At 37.9% G+C, this 22,668-nt stretch overlaps 1 protein-coding gene across 2 annotated transcripts; it reads left to right on the forward strand.

Annotated features, from left to right (window-relative positions):
- Nucleotides 1-7,461: 7,461 nt before the first annotated feature.
- LOC109241143 (zinc finger CCCH domain-containing protein 37) lies at nt 7,462-17,978 on the forward strand. Of its 2 annotated transcripts, none has more exons than XM_019407866.1 (12): nt 7,462-7,891; nt 8,865-9,112; nt 13,624-13,677; nt 13,754-13,831; nt 13,917-13,979; nt 14,088-14,297; nt 15,011-15,048; nt 15,196-15,239; nt 15,965-16,080; nt 16,163-16,216; nt 16,913-17,056; nt 17,615-17,978. In XM_019407866.1, the coding sequence occupies exons 1-12, from the start codon at nt 7,552-7,554 to the stop codon at nt 17,783-17,785; spliced, it is 1,560 nt and encodes a 519-aa protein (XP_019263411.1). In that variant the 5' UTR covers nt 7,462-7,551; the 3' UTR covers nt 17,786-17,978. The 2 variants fall into 2 exon arrangements, with proteins under 2 accessions (XP_019263411.1, XP_019263412.1); XM_019407867.1 differs by having other exon boundaries at nt 15,968-16,080.
- The last annotated feature ends 4,690 nt before the right edge of the window (nt 17,979-22,668 follow it).

Consider the following 22,668-nt stretch of genomic DNA (forward strand, 5'->3'; position numbering starts at 1 on the left):
TCCCGTATCTCCCTCGGATATAATGCCGGATCCAACGAAGAACCACCCACGTCAATAACTCCGGTTGGATCGATCGGGGCCTTCTCTTGCCTTCGGGGAGCCTCTGAGCTGGGATCCCTTAACTCATCTACCAAAAGCCCCTCGGCTTGGGGAATGTCTTGGTCATCGAGTGGCTTAGGGGCATTATCTGATCCATCCTCGAGAGCCTCTTCGGCTTGAGGTTGGACAATATCAGCAACTTTTGGTTTGGAAACCTTTGGTTCAACAGCCATTGGCCCAGCAAGACCAGAGGCAGGCACGCTTCCTCTTCCCCCGGGCGCATGCAAGGAGTCATCCTCCTCTTCGCCCCAGCTCGAGGACTCTCTGTTGCTTCCGAAGTTAGGGTCACTGAATCAACCTTAGGCTTTTGAGCTTTTGCCTTCTTTGGTTTCAAGGATTTAGTCGGCGATTTTCTTATTCTGTTCTTCTCCTTGGCAAGATTTGAGGTACCTGCCTCCCCGGAGGAGTTTTCCCTCATCAAAGAGGCATCTCCCAGGCCTACAAAAACACAAAAGGGCGGGTCGAAAATTGAGAATACGGCTAAAGGATACCTCATGTACCGAGCTCAAGTACGATAGAAGGAAAAACTTACCATGGTTTTTAGCTTCCCATCGGGCCCTGGACAGACCGTGCCACACGCGATTAGCATACAGGCAAGTCAAATCAAGCTGGAGAACCCAGCCCGAAAGATCCTTAACTGCACCAGGGTACCACTCAGCAGCTACACCATCGAGGGAAGTTAGTTCAAAAGCGCCGCCTCTAACTCCTCTCTTCTCTCAAATGCTCTCGAGCTCTCTCGAAACCATAATCGCTCTCTGCCACCTCCAACCCCAAATCCACCGGAATCTATGGTTGTTCTAACCATGGACGACCTATCCTCATCCCCTACTGCTCTCACGTGCTTGATACCTGAAGGTTCGAGGCCAGACCTCGAAGGTCCTCGCTCAGACCTTCATCGATTCGAAGTTTCTAGCCATCTCCGGCCTTGCTCCGGCGTGTCTTAGCCTCCTGAGCCTGATTCCGACCTTATCGACTCCGGATCTGATCTTGTCTCTTCCAAGCCTTTCTCGTTTCTAGAGTTCTCAGAAACCCTAGCCTATTCGAGGTTCTTTTTCGTTTATTTGCTCGATCTGTGATATATGTGATGTTTTAAACGTTTTCCCCGATTTTCCTTTTTAAAATCTTTTGATTTCAAACTAGGGTTTCTGAGTCTGTTTGTTAATATTTTGTTCGATTCATTTGTTCATCATCTCTAAGTTTGATTGGTGTTGAAAACCTAATTTTTGGAGATTTGTTTGAGTTTCTGAGTCTATCTGTTTGATTTACTTTGTTTGCACCTGATTAGTGTCGAACACCCTAATTTTGGGGGTTTATTCGAGCTTTTGAGACTGTTCGTTTGTTTTACTCGTTTATCGCCTCTAAACTCGATTGATTTCGAAAAACCCTAGTTTCTTCGGGGTTTACTCAAGTTCCTCAAGTTTACTTGTGCGATTCTCCTATTTGAAATTGTTCTACTTTATTTGAAGGTTCCAGCATCTCTTTGTGTGACTCTTTTGATTCTGCTTTCTTACTATCTGTCAAACTCGATTATGTTTTCAGAAAGGTTTTCACCTAACCTTTTGCATGCTTCTGATCTTTTCTCTCTTACTAAGCCAACGAAATTTGACCTACATGACTATCATGCTATTACTGTATGCTACCTCTCCTTGCCATAGCTTGGCCTCACATGTCTATTACTTGTGCACCTCATTTATATACTGAGTCCCTTCTGTGATTGATTTTCAAATTCGTGATTGATTTTCAAAACTTTTCCTTGTGCAGTTCTGATTTTTTACTCGCCCGTTAAGGGTTAATTGATTCTCCTTCTTTGTTTGGCCTTACCAGATCCTTTCCAAAATAAGTACACTCCTGTATTTAGACTTAATCACCTACTATATGGTTTTACCGCTCCTTTTATGGCAACAATCATTCTGCTTACAAATTGATTTTTTTTCCTTATATTAATCCTGTTAAGTGCCCGTTGAGCAGTAATCCCTTGATTAAAGGGAAAACCTGTGTTAATTGATTTTGACTGTGATTATTTCCATGTTTGTGTTGAAACTGTATTTGTTACCTTGTTTTCTACTCGTTTTCAAAACTATAAATACATGTACTTCTTCCCTTTCAAGGGAGTTGGAACATGAACTAGTCATCACTTCTTCTCTCAAAATACACTCAGATTTTCTTTAAAAAATATTCGAGTTCTCTGTACTCCTAAGCTTAAGGTTCTTTTGATTGTGGCTTGGTTTGAAAGTATCCTGCTTCTCTTTGCTTGCTTCTTCTGCAACTGGTATGTTACCTTTGTTTAATTTCTGCCACTCCCCTATGTGTTTATTCTCCAGTTCATTCTTTATTGGGTTTACTGCTTCCATAATGTAAATTTTGCAAGTTGGTTTGTCTCTTTGCTATGCTCCTACATGAATCCCTATCCCCCAATCCCTTTTGTATGTTGAGTTATGGTTCAGAAACATGACAACACTTGACATTGTTGTTCATGTATATGGACTAGACTCCCTGAGTCCTAAACTCTTTCAATTCCCATTCCCCTTTCCCCTTTATATGTATCTTGAGCTTAAGACCTTGGTCTGGCAGTGTCCTAATCACTGTCTAGACCATAGTCTGACCTTCAATAGGTCTGTGCTCTTATTTGCTGGTTGAACAGGCTTGGTTAGGGGTGTGCCAGCCTACCTCATGGTTAGGTATGACCACCAGCTTGCCTTGGCATTCTCCCCCCCTCTATTGCACTTGCACTCATTCTTAGAATTTAAGTTCTGCCCCTCTCTTGTGAGCCTTGCTTTGGGATCCCTGAGCTCCCTCTGAACTTGGACACCTCAGGGTTGGCTCTTCCACACTGCACTATAACTCATTCTAATTAATATCTTGGGTGTAAGCATTGCCTGGGGTTCCTGAAACTCCTTGGATCTCTGAAACACCCTAGATAAGAGAAGGCTTTGGAAATCTTGATCTCGGAAGTGGTTCAATCTCATATTATTAGACACTAAGTCTGAATTAGGCTGCTCGGATGTAGCTGATAGCTTCTGATGTACTTTTAATTTCAGTCTTGTTCTACTGGTCTGTAATGATTTGTATAAACTCATGGGGATTTAGTGAAATAGGGAGGGGTTACTTTTATGCACAAAGGGTAGAAAATATACCTATAGGATTTTGTCTCTAATTTGTGCAATTTCATACGTAGAAAGCATGTCTATAGGATTTAACTTCTGAATTCTGCAACTACGCATGTAGATACCATGCCTATAGGGGTTTGCATCTCTGCATATAATAGCATCATTAGGCAAACAGATAGGTTTAATAATAAAATGGCATATGTAGATATCTTGGTTTACAAGGCTTCCATTAGTATTTAAAAAGGTATCACGTATAGAAAGCATGCCTATAGGGATTTCGAAACCAAAAATTGTCTCACTTATTCAAAACAGTGTTGATTTTACTAAAGCAAACAACTTTTCTTTCTAAACCTACTCGCATGAACTCTGGTAAACATTTCCCAACCGATCTGCATTCTGGAACTCGTTTAGTTGTTAAACCACGTACCCTTTTCTGAAACTTTTTGTTACTCTGAAATTTTCGTTTAAAATCAGCTTGTGTTTTTAAAATCAGTAGTTCTATCCAACACATTGACAAAAAAGGTTAACTAATCAACTGGATCAGTCCTAGACAACTGCATTCGAGTAAGCCTAATGCAGACTTCCTATCTAAAAATATGTGTTGAACCAGCCCGCTCATCGCTTTAATTTAATTTAAGACTAAACTAGTACGTGCAAGACATGCTAAACTCTATGGCTTTATATGATTTTAGGAGGCTTATGTGAGCCCTACTTGCTTATTTGCTTTCCCCTTTACTTGCATTATGTGTTTTGATTGACGCCTTAGTATTTTGTCCTTTGAAAACTCTCCAAAAGGCCCCAAACTCCTCTCCCATTAGGACTAGTTAGTCCAAATGCCTCCGGGACTGATAGGATTGGGACGGGTAGTAGCATGCAATAAGTAACGAGACATTCCGCGCTTTAATACCTTAATGGGGTGGGAAGGGTAGATATGGATATGATGACCACGCGATAACACCACGTGTATAAACGATTATCGGGTGTTGTGTGGGGTGATCCATATTATTTATAAACATAGGACCCCCCTCCCTTTATCTGTTTATTTTTATTTCGGAAACTACTTTCTTCTCAAATTTCAGCCTCTTTAACTTCGTTTAATTTCAAATCATTTGCAACTATTATATGAAAATCCCCTCGTATTTGTAATTCTTGCTTGTTTACTTGTTGTTTGCACTTAAAGTCACAACTGTAACATGGCCGGAAACCACAATAGTGGATCTTGAGGGGTGCCTAACACCTTCCCCTCGAGATAATTTCTAGCCCTTACCCAAACTCTGGTTCTTCATCTCAAATTCTTTTAAAGTGTCCTAATGCACTATAATCATTAGGTGGCGACTCTTCAATTCTAAAACCCAATTCCCAAACGGGAATAGAGTTGTCTTTTCCAAAAAATGTCGTAAACCTGATTTCTTGGGAAAAAGGGGGCGTCGACAACCGCTCGCGTGACGTAACTGACATAATGATGGATGCATTGAAGAGTTGAAGAATTCAAATCGTTCCTTGATATTTCATTTGGTTATAATTAGGGAAAGCCGATTTTAAGGCTTCGATGGCGTTTTCGAGCTCGGCCTCGGTAGGATCGAAGCACAGTTCAAGGCTCATCCTCAAAGCACTCGCCTTGGCAGAGCACATCGAAGACTCATCGTGACGTACCTCGAGGCAGCATGAAAATCGACGATCGTCATAAAGAGGCAGGAGGCTCCCGAGAGCACATGATGAGGACTGACAGAGTCAGCAAAAAAAAGTATACATCCATACTGAGCCGTTGCACAGCTGTACTAGTAGCATTTATTATTTATTTATTAGATATGTACTATGTTGGGATTCACCCCTCCTATATAAGGGTGACCCTTGTCGTCTTGTAAGGATATGACATATTGAATAACATACAACATTCTCTGTTCTCTTTGCAAAAACAACTATTCTTCACATTTATTGCTTATTCTTACATTGTTCATTTATTGTTCTTCATTAATTGCTCATTATTAATCGTAAAAGGCCATCTTTAAGGCCCTCATTACCATTGATTCTTTATCAATAGTTCATAGTTATTAGCCCCATCTAGACCTTGAGGTCCTGCTTCAGCCAGCTCGAGGCCCAGCTTTGTGACCCCATTGGTTTGCATATCTTATTCTCTTTACTTATACCTAGCATCTATTGCTTAACAACTAGTATTAAAATAAATTACGTATTTTTAGAACCACAAAATCAAATATAATTATAGTTACCATTTTCAAGGTAAACACTACTCAAGGTGTCAAACCACCAAACGAAATGCTAAAACACAAAACAATCAGTCGGATCGTTACACCCATGAGTCATGGAACCCAAATCTGTTATCAAAATTCCATTTTGATGTCATTAGCGTGCTTAACTCAACAATTATTCATTTCTAGGTTTCTTACATTCTCTCTTGACTTGTCCCAAATCCTTGATTTTATATTAAAATAAATGATAGGTCCTTAACTTGATGATAAAGTGAGTTAGAATCACATACCCTAACATGGTTGATAAAGAAATAGGTCAAAAACCCTAACACTGAGCTTCCATGCTCCAGAATTGAAGAAAAATGCCAAAACAACGAAATGGGCTTTATTTATAGTGCGAAAAACCATCTGGCAGTAAAAATGAACTGCCACGGTGCCCCCGACGTTGCCCCTCATATTGCGGTAATGTTGCAACCTGCAACATTCTGTTGACAAAAAAATTACTCTGCAACCCTTCAGTAAAACGATCATAACTTCGTGCTCAAATTTCGGAATATCAAATGGTTTGAACCACAAGAAACTAGACTCAAAGAGCTACAATATCATCAAACCTCATCCTAGAGTTATTTATATATTGGGATATATGCGCTCCGAAGTTAAGCCAACTATAGAAAAGCCCTATTTCAGCAACTCAATTCTACCGAAACTTTCCCCAAATGCGCCAAAACTTACCCGAGCCTCGCAGGACTCCATCTAATCATTCCTAAAAGTCCAAATACGCTATATGAAATTGTCCAAAGGCTCAAAACACCAATGGGAACATCACAACAAAGAATCGGGGCTCAAACCTAATAGAATTTCTCTCAAGTTCTTAATCCACATTCTTTTAAAAGAGTGTCCGAATCACACTTATAGCCTGTTTGGCCAAGTTTTTCCAAATCCAAAAGCACTTTTTTCAAAAGAGGTGCTTTTTTTAAAAAGTTGAAGTGTTAGGCTAAACTTTTAGAAGAAAAAACATGCTTTTGAGTAGAAGCAGAACCAGTTTTGGAGAAGTAGAAAAAAGTAGCTTCTCTCCAAAAGCACTTTTTTAAAAAGCATATTTGAGAAAAATACACTTAAATCACTTTTTAAAAGCTTGAAAAAATATTAATCGCTGCCCAGAAGTGCTTTTCAAATTGATTAGCAAAACATAAACTATTTCTCACCAAAAGTACTTTTGAGAAAAGCACTTTTGAGAAAAAACACTTCTCAAAATAAGCTGATTTTTGCAGCTTGGCCAAACAGGCTATTAGACACTTTGGATTACTTCCAAACTTTGCACACAAGTTCAATTCAACTATATAGACCTATCTGAAGTCTCTGAACATCAAAGTCAACTCTTGGTCAAACATATGAACTTTTAAGTTGTTCAAATTGTCAACTTTCAACAAATGGCGTCGAATTCTTCTAGGAACCCCCAAAATCAAATACGAACATATGTACAAGTCCAAAATCATCATAAGAACCTATTGGAATCATCAAAACCCGATTTCGTGTCCGTTTACCCAAAAGTCAAACCTTGGTCAATTCTTCCAACTTAAAGCTTCGATTTAAGGACTAAGTGTTCCAAATCATTTTCAAACCTCTTGGGACCAAAATCACTCATACCCAAATCACTCATACCCACAAGTCATAAAAACATCAAATGGACCTATAGGAAGTCTCAAATCATGGAACGAGATGCCAGAACTCTAAATAACCGGTTGGATCATTACAATTGTAGTGTGTCGCACAAATATTACTTTGACAACATCATAAGACTAGGATTTAAGTTACATACACTAAAATCATAGTAATGTTTTTATACAGTTGTAATTTAATTTATTATAGAATTTTACTTATCATTTAATCTAGGTTATTAGTGCATGCTATAAATGAACGTCTAAACAATGACAAGGTCTTTTTTGTTAAATAAAAATAAAAATTTTTGACAAAAAAGGATGAAATGAACAATTTTAAAATATTTAGGGGTATATTTGAACTTTTGTCTCTTTAAACAAACCAAACTAGGAAAAAGAGAAGTTACTAGCAAATCTTTCCCTTCCTTGCGTGGAGGTTTGTTTGCAGTCGGCTGTCCAGTCGAATCTGTACTAGGAGAGATGGCGAATCAGCTCTACGGCTATAACCCTAGCAGCAATGCGGGAATAGCAGCAGGGAGCAACCTGTCTAGGACGACGACGAGATCCATGGACGACTATCTCTCTATGGATAATAATAAGACATTACTTGGTTCCTCAAGTTATTTTGGTTCTTCCGGCTATTCCTTCTCTTCACCCACTATGCTATTCAATCAAAGTGATAGTTATAACCCCTCTGCGAGTAAGATTCCAGGTTTGGCGGCTTATCAGTCCTCGTGGACTGCACCTCCTGGAGTCGATGTTGCGCAACCTCCTGCTGCCGACTCTTATTTTTCTAGCTTGAAGCGCTCCTCTTCTGATGGTAAGGGACAATTTTCTCTTTATCTCTCCTTCTATTTATCCATTTTGTGCTTGTACTTCTTAATGAACTATAGCTGCATCTGACTAATATAAACTTTTGATTTTTTCTATTAACTTCTCGAATGCACCATGTATCGGCCGTTTTTATCTGCTATTATCTTGAGATTTAGAAGAATGGAACACTTACTTTTCATTTTCTGTATTAGTTGAGAATATGTTTTAGACATGTTAGCACTTTTACTGGGAGTGGTTTAACCTTTCAGAGATTCATACATTATACTTCTAATACTTTCTAGTTGTATTTGCATAATATTGATGTGTTTAAATGAAGTAATGTGGTTCAGTGACATATAGCTGACCCCAACTTGTTTAGGATTGGGGCATAGTTGTTGCTGCACCTCCTATATTGGCAATTGCAAGGAGGGGAGGTTGTTTTGAGGTAGGGCTTAGTGCGATGATATGAAAGTATCGGTTGGCGGTTTGCCTTTGTTGTGTGAGACTGTGAGGTTGGGGGTTTCGTTCAGCACTTAACTTAACAATTTACTCCAAATAAATAATGCTGCCTCCAGCACAGTGCATTTGAGTTGCTCTCTTGGTATAGCTTTAAGATATTAAGATATATCTCTACTATTTTAACAATTAACAACAAATAATTTTTGTATAAGTCCAGTAATGTTTTCTGCTCTTTATGAGTTAGATATATTCCATGTAATGGGCAAGTTTTGATAAATCTTACTGGTGTTTAAAGCTTTTGTAAACACCACTAGTTTCTATGTCCTTTTTTTATACCAAGATATCTGTTTTCCCATGTGTAATTAGTGCATAAAAGCATTATTTAAGTTTTATTAGTTATTTGAATTCTTGTTGCACATATTTACTAGTACTACCTTATGTAAATATAAAATTGTATACTTCTATGTATAATAACAGACACATCTGTGTTTTTGTGTTTATGTATATATTACGTACCATAGCACTGTATCATCGGACACTTTTGGGTGCACGTAATACAATTGGGCAAGCTGAAGCTTGGTTTTCAGCCAATCCTTTAGCCAAGCGCCCTAGATTCGAGAGTGCAAGCAATTTGTCTATATATCCCCAGAGGCCTGGAGAGAAGGATTGTGCCCATTATATGCAAACAAGAACCTGTAAATTTGGAGATAGCTGCAAGTTTGACCATCCTATTTGGGTTCCGGAGGGTGGAATCCCAGATTGGAAAGAGGTGATCATTTATTGCTATTTATTCTTAATAGAAAAAAACACAATAGGTTATCAAATAAGTCATTCTTATTTCACTTAATGTATTACATTGCTTTCCCGTGTATATCTATATTAAGTCTTTACTTATGAAAATGCTGGGTAAGTTTCCATGTCATTTAAGCAATAGCTTTTATGAAATGTGTAGTTTTAATCTGGATATCTTTTTATTTTAATATGCCACTACAATATCTAGTTAGTATATCTTGCATATATATTTGTTTTACTCCGCGTACTATATCTAGAAAATGCAATGTTGATGTATGTGGAACATTGACGTCTTGATCAGGTCTTTAATCTCTATAATGATGACGTACTTCATAAAAAAAAATCTCTATACTGATGAGCTTGTATCTTGTACAAGTTTCTTTAGCCCTCCATTTGAAGTTATTAAGAGAAAAACTGTACTCCACTATTCCACTTGTTCTGGGAATTTTTTTGAGTGGTATCTATACCCAGGTTTGAATCCTAGCTGCAATACTTAGTTTGAGCCGAACAGGTTGTCCGGTGAATTAGTCTAGCTGTGTGCTAGCGCGGACTGTTGCCGTCAAATGATCTCATGTGGACAGTACTCTTTATTCTGCAACAGAATACACACAATTGCTCCTTACTAGTCCGAATAAAGGTTAACCTTATCTTTCATTTGCTCCTCACTATGATCAATCCTCTTTTAATACCCATTTTCTTGGTTTCTTATAGACAAACCCACATATGATTTCCATTTGTGTAATTACTTTTATTATTCGCTCCCCAAGATTGTTCAAACCTCTCACGTTCCAAGACAATATATTCATATGCATAATAGTTGGTTACTATTGCCTACTCTTCCTTTTCCTCAACTATACTCTCCCCCCAAATTCGTCTTTCTACTTTCATGAAATATATCACACACTCAACCCTGAACCTTGGCTGCCTTTCTTCATGAATAGCTAATTGTAGTGCATGGTGTACCCTATTCCCCTATCTTCTTTTGCTTCCATTTTCTCTCAGCTATTGACAGGACCGTATCCCCCGTTTGAACCACTGGTATAATATTCCAGGTAACTTCCCAAAGGCACTAGGTTTCCCTGTAAACCCATACAGATTAGCCTCTTCCTGACATTCTGAACAGTGTGAGGGAGTCACTTTGACAACTTTCAAGGGAAAGCAAGACACCTAAGTCACTTTGACAGCTTCAACCGATGTGTCTTACTTTCCTTTTAGCCCGTTTCAAATAATATACCTCCTTTCTATGTTAATTCTAACATTCCTATTTTATCCGTAATGACATTCCATTATAGAAATGACATGACATATTGAAGGCCACAAGATTCAAAGTGTACTTTGGGTATGTTAAGTGTGTTTGGTATGAAGGAAAATATTTTTCAATTTTCCCATGTTTGGTTGGCTTAAATACTTTGGAAAACACTTTTCATTTGAACTCATTTTCCTCCAATTGGAAGAATATGATTTCTCTACCAAGAGGAGGAAAAATAATTTTCAAAATTCTCTTTCAACCTTCCCACTCCCACCCCAACCCCTAATCCACATCCTCGCCACCTCGACCCCATAGCCCGACCTACCATCTTGCACCCCGATCTCACCCCGACTTACTCAACCACGCACCCTCCGTCCACCCTCCAAACCCGCCCCGACAAATCTCCCCCTCCCAAACCAACACCCGCCCTAGCACACCACCCACTTCTCCCTCGGCCCCTTTCCTCTGCCCTTGTCCTACCCCCTCACCTCATCTCCCATAGTTTTTGCCTAGATTATATATTTTTCAAAAAATAATTTCTGTTAACCAACCAAACGCTAGAAAATAAATAAGAAAATCACTTAATTTCAAGAAAATATTTTCCAGGAAAACATTTTTCGTGGAACATATTTTACTTTGTACAAAACATATCCTTAGTTTAAAATCACATGATTTAGAAGTTTTGTTTACATTTTTATGCTTCGTAGTTGATTCAAACTAAGACCCATAAAATGAAACACAGGGAGTGCTTTATACTTTAGTAAAGTGTTTTCGCTTTAGTAGCACTAATAAATCCTAGACGCTTGACTTATCACAAATAAAAAATAAAATAAAAATAAAGCCTAGAGGTTTGTCCCAATAATGGCTTTGGCGATACTCCCTTACAAAAATGCCACGACATTTGTAAGACTACAAGATTCAAAGTGTATTTTTGGTATGTTATGCTCACCTTTAGTTTAGAATCACAAGATTTAAAAGTTTTCTTCACATTCTTAAACTTCGTGCCAATTCAAATTAAGACACTTAAAATGAAGAAGGATTAACCTAATTAGCTGTTTATTCACCCAACTGCTTAAACTAAAAATAGCCGGCACATCATATGTATAATTCATGTATAGTAGGTGTATAACCATGTATAATCAATGTACAATATACGTATACCGACGATGAAAAGTAAACAGTGGATTCGGCTGGCTAGTTGTGTAAAGATCCCTAAAATGAAACTAAGGGGGTGCTTTATTTTTCAGTAAAGTGATTTCCCTTTGCTAGCACTAATAAAACCTAGTTGACTTATCAAAAATTTAAAAATAAAAAGAAAAACAAAACACTAGAGGTTTGTCCTAGTAATGGCTTTGGTATCAGTAACACGGGTTAGAGGTATATGAAGGGTGTTCCTTGTTTTATTATGGTGGAAGTTATGCTTTGTTCACATAATGGCTTTAAAAGAACATCAAAGAGATTGAACCCAGCTCTTTGTTTAAGTTTTGTATTACTCAGGAGAGAGGGATATTTGGTCCTCCACCATATTAGTTTATCATTTTATCATTAATTGTTCTCTAAAGAGACTTGGGGGCCCTCTTCATTGAAAGTTTTGTATTACTTGCAAGACAGCAATATCTGGTCCTCCACAATTGTAGTTTATTGTTTTATTGATGAATCGTTTTCTTATTTATAGAACATCAACTTGTTTTCCAGTGGTTTAGTTGGTTGATGAGAATTTCTATGGCCCAAGGTTTTTTGAGTGTCGTTTTTCTGTGCGGGCAGTTTCAATTGACAGAATCTTTCACGTATTGTTACTATCTTTGCTTCAGATAGTCTATGGTATTATTTTGCAAGGATAAATGGGTAAGAGATAATTTACAAAGTAGTTACCGCTCGAGAGAGCTCATATTTTCCAAATTCTTCTGTAATATCTATGTTTTCACGCTTAGACGATAACATAATATTGTGATACACCAATTTTCCAAAGTGTGAATTAACTCCTTTGTCATTTTTGAAATCTGGCTTTCACATTAATATCTTCTTTAAAAACTTGCGGATTTTTGCTTTAGCAAGTACTCAGCTTCGTTTTCTGTATTGTTTTGTCAATTGGTGAAGGACAATTTAAACGTTATGAAAACAGAACTATTGAAATGCTATCCATCTAATTCGTGCTTGTTCCTTGTTGGTGTGGGAGGCATTAGTCATGTATTTGTAAATTCATTTGGTTTTTAGGAGTTGGTATATCTTTCTTTGCTTCCAACTTCGAGGTGGTGTGTTTGGTTGAAAAGGATTTGTTATTACATTGACAAAGATTGGTAGCTATTTGTTTTTTAGGCCTTCATCTATAATTACATGTTCATGTCCTACTCCCTTTGTCCCATTTTATGTGGCACACTTTCCTTTTTACTTTGCCCCAAAAGGATGATACTTTCTATATTTAGAACCAACTCAATTTTAAACTTCTCATTTTATCCTTAATGAGATCATTTATAGCCACACAAATGTTTATAGTTTGTTTTATATCACAAGCTTCGGAAGCGTTTCTCTCATTCTTTAACTCTGTAACCAGTCAAACACCATTATGTAAAATGGGATGGAGGGAGTATTTTTTTGGGTGACCTACATGATAATGTCATACATATAATACTAGTCCCCCCTTTCCATAAACTTGTTGTGATTTCATTTTTTGACATTCTCAAAATACTTTTAATTCTTGAAATGAACTGTTTTTCAACTTCTCTATTTAGTTATTTATATACCTTAATACCTTTTATACTTTCTTACACTTAAAGATGCTAGATGTACAAGGTAGCTGAAATTCTCTTTCCCACTAGTTTCAAAATTCATGCTTGATACTCATGCTCATCATTTACAAATTGAATTATGATAATGTAAAGCATTTTAGGGTTTTCACAGTCCCCGATTAATTCTAAACTCTCACTTACAAAAAAAATCCTAGACTAGCACTTGCAGCTTGCTAATTGCTAAAGATTCAGAGGCAAAATGTCTATTCCTTCTAGCTGGTATATAGTCGAGCTCTTGGCCTCACGCAGGCTGGTTCATGCATTGCACTTTTGACAGTTCTTAACATTAATTACATTATCATGGACGCTCATTCCCTGTGGAAAGTTGGAGGCATCGCCCTTTTGTCTGGTGGAAGATCCTTTTAAACTGTTTCATATTTGCATCCACTTGTCTGTAAAATCTGTCACCACATCTTATGTTTCAAGCTGTTTTCCTCCACTTCATCTATGCAGGTTCCAGTTATAACTGAATCTCTTCCTGAAAGACCTGGAGAGCCTGATTGTCCAGTAAGAAAAACTCTTTGACGTGTTTGCAGCTATGTGTGTTGTTAATATGCCTAATTGTATGTTGACATGTTTCCAGTATTTTATGAAGACTCAAAAATGCAAGTTCGGTAATAGATGCAAATTCAACCACCCCAAAGATAATACAGCTCATTTGGTAGGTTCACAGGCTCAACTTCTATATTCTTATTATGAAGATAAAGTTTCATTTATTTCAACTGTTAATTTGGCTTCGGTCTCAGGGTTCTGTACAAAATTCTGATGTTCCTGTCTTGCCTGAGAGACCTTCTGAACCCTCATGCGCGGTATGCGAATATTTGTGCTCATTTTAGCACTACGTATTACCTAAGATTGTGTGAGTATGCATGTAATGTGTTGCTGGTTCATAGTTACTTAAAATCATACTGTGGCAGTTTTACATGAAGACGGGGACATGTAAATTTGGTGCTACCTGCAAATTTCACCATCCAAGAGATATACAATTGCCATCTCCAAAGCAAGAAAGTGGCTCTGCGGAAAACCCTGGATCTGCTAATAATGAGATGACTGAGGATGTGAATCTCGTCAAGCCGCTTTCTGTTCCAGCTTTATTGCACAACTCCAAAGGCCTTCCTATTAGACCGGTACTTCATATATTTTATCGTTTATCTTCATTGAGTAAGAATGTATTACATGCTTTTTTCTTGTTTTGTTTACTTTTTGGTTTGTCTTTTTCTTTTCCTTTTGTGCTGTCACAGGATAGCTATTAATAGACTGCAGTTTTTGTCTACTTCATTTGACAATTGTTAACATGATTTTACTATAGCAAAAGAATTATGATATTGTGATACTTCGATCCTGGCACCGCAATTTGACTTTGAGGATTTATTGTGATGAAGAGCGTGTTGTTCTTAAGACAATCTAGCTAACTAATTTTTCACCTACTGCTGACCCAAGGATCTTAAAGCATCTCATGTCTTTTCATTACCTGAGTAATGGGTGCCACTGCCATCGTAGTGATGCTAGGCTACATTGAAGTTTGATTCTTTTCTTCAGGTATTTGTCTACAGTATGTTTCCATTTTGTAGATCCAGGTACTTCCTATTTGGAGAAATTAGCAAATAGAAATTTTTAAGAAGAAAATTAGCAAATAGAGATTTTAACCTCTAGAAAGAGAAAGCAGAAGAGAATATGAGTATTCATCCGTAAGGACCATGGCTTTTCTTTTTGATAAAATAACCATAACTTAGCTACTTGAAGCTGGCTGTTTTTGTTAAGCTTAATTAGATATGCTAAGAGGTGTATTTTCAGAGACCCACAGGAAGTAGTTCATTCGTCTGGTTTTTATCTTTTACAGGGTGAAGTTGATTGTCCTTTCTACCTAAAAACTGGCAGGTTAGTCTGTTTTTGTTGGTAAACATGGGAGTTTTTCTACTTTTTGTTCTTCTGCTAACAGTTTAAATACTCAAAAAGTTGGACTACTCATTGGTTTACAACGCATCTTTTTTTTTTTGTTTGTTTTTGGGGGTAAATATCAAACAGCTGCAAGTATGGAGGCACTTGCCGTTACAACCATCCTGAAAGAAGTAAGGATATTAATAAGTTCTGTTGGATCATTGCTAAAATATTTTTCTCGGTCTTAAGCTTCTTGTTTGCCATACCTATTAAAAAAAGGTTCTTGTTTGCCTTCTGTTTGTTTTGAATTTTATAGGTTTTGGTCTGATATGTAATTATGTGTGAAACACATCTCTGTTGAATCTAATCTAGTGTCAGCATACTTCATGTGAATTTTTAGGATTAGAAAATGTGTTATGTTCTCAGATTTTTTTTTAATAAATGTCAATATATCTTGCAAATTATTAAATAACGGGATTGCTGGGACAAAAGTTATCAAGTAGTACTTGCGCCCAGTGTCCCTTGGGTATGTTCTAAAGGTTGATGAAGTTGGAATGTAGACAGTATGAGACTAGGGTTCGAATACCGGTAGAGTCAAAAAGTTAGGTGATTGCTTCTCATATTTTTGGGTCTTGGTAGTTAGAGCTAACCAGTACTTGCAGGCATCTGATGGAATAGTCGAGGTGCTTGCAAGCAGGCCATGACACCACCATTGTAAAAAAGTGATAAAGTAGTACTCATCAGTGTCATTGGATTTAAAGACGCTCACTAGATTTCAGTTTAATCTGAACAGTTGAGAAAAGACCTATAAACGAAATTTCAGCTGGGGGCATTATTCAAATATACTTTAACATAAAACTTTAATGCCTAGAGTCAACTACTGATTCTCTTCACTCGGTACATTTTCATCCTCCAGCAGCTGCTATTGGTCCTGCCCTTGTAGCCTCTCCTGCAACACATTTGAACATTGGAATGGTTAATCCAGCTGCCTCTCTCTTGCAAAATTTAGATCCAAGACTGACTCAGACAATGGTATAAGCAGTGTTCAGTTTGTATTTCCTATAGAAAGCTTTGGAACATGTTACTGAATGTATCGTTTATTTCAATGCTGCAGCTTGGGTTGCTTCCACCTGTCTATCCACAACGACCTGGACAAATTGAATGCGATGTGCGTACCTACTTTGTCCTAAGACATACTTGAAAGAGATGTGAATTACTACTCTCAAGCTGGATGCATGTGACATTCTTTTGGGTCCTGGACTATGAACTATATTTTGTTACTTATCAGTTAGAAGGCATTTTTATGCTGTCCCCCAATCAAAAGGTGCCGCTTAATTGGCATTAGATCTGTATATCTTAGGACCCGAGGAGCATCTTTTGCAGCCTTGTTGTCGGGTGCTTGCATGATTGCTCTTTTTCCTTGAACCTGTCACTTGTCTTGACTGTTGAATTCACCTACCTTTGCCAAAAGACCAGAAGTACATTGTATCAATCTTGAAAAGAACATGGTAAACCTTTCAAAACATGAACATAGTTTGCAGTACCACCTATATCAGATACTATCTGGAGTCTAGTAAATGTAGCATTGTTCTTACCTCTTGTTGACTTTTAAATTTATTACTTCTAAGGACAAGTGCATGTTATTAGGCCCTCATCTATGCTTTTTAAGAGTTGACTTACAGTATGCATACATATACACATAACGTATACACAGTAGATACTATAGGGAGCTACCTGTCTTGTTGCTATACTATTATCTAAATCAGCCATGAATTTCTCTTCTGATGTTCTTAGTCTAATTGGATCTAGTCATTCACTATCTTTCTTTTGCACATCTTGCTTGGTCTGTCATGTTGTCCATCAGTTCTATATGAAAACTGGGGAATGCAAGTTTGGTGAAAGATGCAAGTTTCATCACCCTCTTGATCGTTCAGCACCAGTAGTGTCAGCAAAGGATGTGCAGCAGCCAAATGTTAAGCTTACTCTTGCTGGTCTACCAAGGAGGGAGGTACTTTGTTAACCTTTTACTTTCTAAACCCTAAATATGACATGTTCATTTTCTAGTGGGCGAAGTATTTCAAGGCATTATATAAATTTTCTGATAACCTGATTCTTCTTAGGGGTGTTTAACATCCCCAAAAAAATGTGTTGGTTAGATCTTCACAAGCATTGGCAAATAACACGATAACACCGTACATTGGATAACTCTTTATAATAAACTATGACAGATGTATGACTACCGCTAAAAAAAATACAGACTTCCACATAATTCCTACTAGTGCATCTTGTTACAGGTATTACATTGCACCCAATGGTTGTGTGTTTGAATATCTTCTGATCAGTGAAAACCCCTCGCAGAATACTAAATTTCTGTACTGATATGTACATTTGCAATTTATTTCCATCCCCCATCCATTCTTAACAGGGCATATAAACTTAACTCCTCAACTTTAGTTGATGGCTGTTATTCTTTGAATTGTATCTAAACCTTTTCTCATTTACTTGGTCAGTTGGAAATGCAAGTAAAAGATTTTTTTCCTCTAATCTTTTGCGATGATACTGGCAGGGTGCTGTACACTGTCCATACTATATGAAGACTGGAATGTGCAAGTATGGGGCGACATGCAAGTTTGACCATCCACCACCCGGAGAGGTCTTGGGTATGGCAACATCGCAAGGAGCATCCTTATCTGTTGAGGGAGAAGATACGCTTGATGTGAAAGAGCAGCAGCAGTAAGGTTATGGCTGAAAGGCCTTTCTTGTAGTCGCAGTCTATTTCAATTACTACTTCTGTTTCCCTTTTATAGCAAACTTAAGATTTGTGAGGCATAATTTTTCTTGATGAGAACCTGACATTTTTAGAGTTCGAACAGTTTCTCGTCCACACCAGATGATGAACGTTTTTATAGCTATAATATGCTTTTTAATTCTGCACAAAACCTATTTCCAAAACCCGAAAAAGTGAAATAAAACCCATTGTGAAGTAGCATGTGCACATTTAGATTTATTAATTTAGCCCTCTTGGAAAGATAGAAAAGCACCTAAAGACTAAAATCGCTATGAGTTGAGTCAAAGGACGAAGAAGGATAAGAAGCTACCAATCACAATTTAATACGACACTGGTCGCAAAGACTTCGAAAGATAGGGAACTGAATGAAAAAGAACTCAAGAACAAGAAGGTAAAGAGAAAAATCAAAGATGGAACGCTGTAGTGGCAGAAATTACCACATCACATATGGCTTTAGGTGACAAAGATTAACGAAAAGATACCATCATAAAATAATGTATGATGAACATCGGATTCGATTACACCTATATTCATGAGAATGAGATATAATTATAGTTACGTTCTTGCCTATTACCATATAACGATTAACGGAACATATGAGTAAAAATAACGATAAATTCTTTTGCTCTTATATGCCTCGTCGGAACAAGAGATGTGTATCTTACCATTAAGAACAATTACGAAACTATAGCCAATCCCAACTGATTGACAGAACAATCTTAAGCAAATGTTGTTTTAATATATTTTGCAGCATTTCAGGCCAGAGATCCAACTTATGATCTCTCGTCTCTTGTTGGAAGTCAAAAAGTGACACTTAATAGACAAACGAAAGCTATAAGGGTATAAGAAACTGGCTAAAAATCTTTACACGTGAGTCAGTTCTCAAAGCTTTACTTATGATTCGGCTTAATTAAAAGAATAAAAGACGAAGTAGCGAAGACATGGAAAAGAAAGTTAACGACAAAGGGGAGATGAACTACGAAAAATGGATTAGCCAGGTATGAGAAAAAACACAACCTCATATGAAGTTGTTTAAGCAAAATAAAAAGCAGTAGCTGTATTGGTAAAATATAACTCTGTCACGTGGATAGTTTATGTGGCGATACGATGCTGCCTGGGTAAGTGTCATTCCAGGGGATGAATGAACAATAGAAGTTTGCCCTCACAAGAAATATCAATTGACTCGAAGCTCTGGTTGTTTGTTCTCATTAAAAGGCTTGTCTCTAATTTGTCAATTTTCTTTCTTTTTTGTAACTCAGAATGACTGGAAAGAACGCTTAGCCAACTAATCAAGCATGACACCACAACTTGGTGGACAACTGAAGGACTCTCTCAATCCTCAAGAAAAGCAGGTCCCACCTACGGGTAAGGAGGTACCAGTTAGGAAAGATGGAACATCACTAAACAAGGACAAGTCACAACACAAAGATCCGTCCTTCAATACGGACTTGCCGACCCACAGCTTCGCCAAATAGAGTGGCGAATCCTCACGACAGGATTTTTGAGGGGCATCACCTCGAAGGAATTCCTTGGATCAACCTAGTTTAGAGAAAATTTTGAAGTCTTTCACGGCTCAACAACAGAGTTTGAATACTCAGATAGGTCTAATGTTCAATATATTGATTGGGGGTAACAACCGTAGCAGTACACCAACCCCCCAAATAGGAACGACTCTGGCCACGGATACCCCTAACTCATGCTGAAGGCTTTCGGAATTTCTAACAATTCCAATGCTGGAAGGTCAGGTACATCCAAGAATGCCAAATTATAAAGTTTAATACTAACCCTGCAACAACAACTTATGGAACATAGCAAGTGGATCAAGCAGATCCCGGGAGTTCCACCCATTATCAAGGGAATCGGCATAAACAAGTATTCTCAGTAACCATGGAAATCAAGCGCAATCCCACTACCAATCCTTGAGAAGTTCAAAATGCCAGACATTTTGAAATATGAAAGAACCTGAGACCCGTGCGACCACGTCATTACTTACACGATCGGAATCAAAGGGAATAATCCCACAAAGGAAGAAATCGGATTAGTGCTCCTCAAGAAGTTCGGAGAAACCCTAACAAAGGGAGCTTTAACCTGGTACTCCTATTTACCTGAAAATTACATTAGTTCTATTTCTGAACTTGCAAATGCCTTCATCCAAGCATTCTCTAGAGGATAAAAGGTGGGGAAACAAGTGAAAGACATCTTCAAAGTCCTACAAGGAAGAACAGAGTCGCTCCGAGACTTCATCGATCGATTTCAAAGGGAGAGTGTGCTGCTTCCCGAGGTTCCAAATAATTGGGCCGCTGTGGCTTTCATAAGAAACTTGAACCCAAACATTTTAGAAGCCTTAAAGAAATTAAAGGAGAGCCTACAAGAATTTCTGCCAAAACATGGAATGATATGTACCATAAGTACATCACTAAGTTTCGAATAGAAGATGATATTTCAGCACTCCCAAGATTTGAAGGAAAGGAGATGACCGGATACAATTGCCGGCCCAAAGTATTTCGTAGACGAGACGAGCCCAAGCACGAGACTCCAAGATCCGGTATGAACCTTATTCCAAATCCATGCGTGGACAAAATGATCAAAGGCTAAGATCAGGTTGCTGTGATAGAAACTTCGGGTGGAGGAACGATGTGGTACCTCATTGAGCAAGAAAGGAACCGAAAACATATTAAATCAATGAACATTAACCTAGACTGTAGGTGGTCGACTAAAACTTAAATTTCAACACCACAAAATTAGTAGAAGTACTCCGAGACATGGGAGACAAAGTGAGGTGGCCGAAGAAAATGAGGACAGATCCCCGCAAGAGAAGTTAGGCCTGTTGGTGTGAATTCAACGGCTATCATGGACATAAAATCACATAATGAAAGGAGCTACAGGGCAAGGTGGATCGAATCCACAAAAGGGGTTACCTTATAGAACTTTGCAATGTAAATGACAAGAAATCCTATGTGAAGAACAAGAATAATGAAGAACCGCTCTAGGCTTCGTCCCTGAAATGGGTGGTTAATATAATCTTCGGTGGTAAAGCGGTGAACGGTGTTACATATACAACCTCGAAGGATCTTTAAAAAATATCAATTACCCACGAAAAGCGCATCCGGCAGATCCTGGCTGGAGAAGAAATCACTTTCAATGATTAAGATGCAGATGGGCTGATCATGCTGCATAACGATGGCCTTATAATTATTACGCGAATTGTTGATACTGATGTTAGACATGTTTTAATAGATCCAGGTAGTTCGGCCAACATCATCCAAATGTGAGTGCTTGAGAAGATGCAGTCGGATCATCCCAAAAGCACTACTACTCTCTGAATTCAATAACTCTAGAGATGACTAAAGGTGAGATCACTCTGATGACCTTTGAGGAAAGGGTAACCAAGGATACCCTATTCCAAATGGTGGCCGGAGATATGGTCTACAACACAATCTTAGAAAAACCATGGATACATGACATGGATGTGTACCATCAACACTACACCAAGTAATAAAATTTCATTTCATCATGGGGAATTAAAGAGATCTAGCGAGAGAAAAAAACTACCAGGAAGTTAATTCAATTGTAGCTGCCAATACCCTTCCCAAAGGGTAAGCAGACAAATAGCAGCTATGATGTGCCGTAGAATTTCAGCACATTTGATACCGATTACATAGACTATAGTTCGTCTTTCAATGCATTTGTAGTTTAATCTTATAAAGTTTTGGTGTTTTGTAGTGCATGGCACTTGAAGACCCAAACACATGGAAAAGAAGTCAAAAAGCCACAATAGAGTAGGAATGCTGCAAGTATGCGATCGTAGAAGTGGTATGCAGACCGCATAACCACCGCAAACTGAAGCAGCTGTTTTGCCAACTGAAGAGAAGATTGTGCGATCCATTATGTGGTCGTATAACACTTCTGCGAGCCACATAATAACCGCATAATTGCAATTGAAGCAGCTGCCTAGCACTTCTGCGATGGGAAATGCGACTGCATAACTGATATGCAGACCGCATAATGCAAATGCGGTGGATTTTTGGGATTGAAGATCTGCAAATCTGCGATGACAATGATGATTATGCGGAACACATACATAGTCTGCGACCATTATGCGGTCGCAGAAGGTGTCTGCAGGGGCATTTTTGTCCAGTTTGACCCCGACTTTTAGTCCACTATAAATAGTTTTACTAGGGTTTTTGTGGGTCATTAAGTCTGAAAAATGGACAACATTGAAGGCATTGAATGCACAATTAATTTGGAAGCTTGTGAAGAGAGAACCTTGCACTTTTGTAAGCTTTATGACTCTATTTATTGCTTTGCTTTTGTATTTTAGTATGAGTAACTAGTTTTAAATACTAAGGTTGTGGACCCTAAATGGGTGTAATATTAATGTGTGTTTGACATTGAATATATATGTAATGGTTGGTTGATATTTATTCAATTCTTGTGCTTTATTTATTGTTGGTGGTTGCAAACATTAACTTATTCCATTTTACTCTTTCTTTACTTGGAAAAGTGGGTTAGGGTTTTCGTAGAAGTGAATATCAAGAACTCAAGAACTTAACCCTTGTTTAATAGAATCTCTTAGGAATAAGTGGATTCTACTTGGCATAAATTGGTTGTTCTTAATTGCAACTCTTTTAAATTTGGGAAAATCATAAAGAGAAATACTACCCAACCATTGAAAAATATTGGGTAGTCATTTAGAAACCATTTGCATATCAAAGGACTTTCTATTAGAAATATATCATATTAACACCGATAGCATTACATTTCATTGATGGGGACACACCCTTGGTTTCCTTAATCAAATTAATCACATTCTCATAACAAAATAGTTATCT

Source organism: Nicotiana attenuata, unplaced genomic scaffold, assembly GCF_001879085.1.
Source record: "Nicotiana attenuata strain UT unplaced genomic scaffold, NIATTr2, whole genome shotgun sequence".
Classification (NCBI taxonomy): Eukaryota; Viridiplantae; Streptophyta; class Magnoliopsida; order Solanales; family Solanaceae; genus Nicotiana; species Nicotiana attenuata.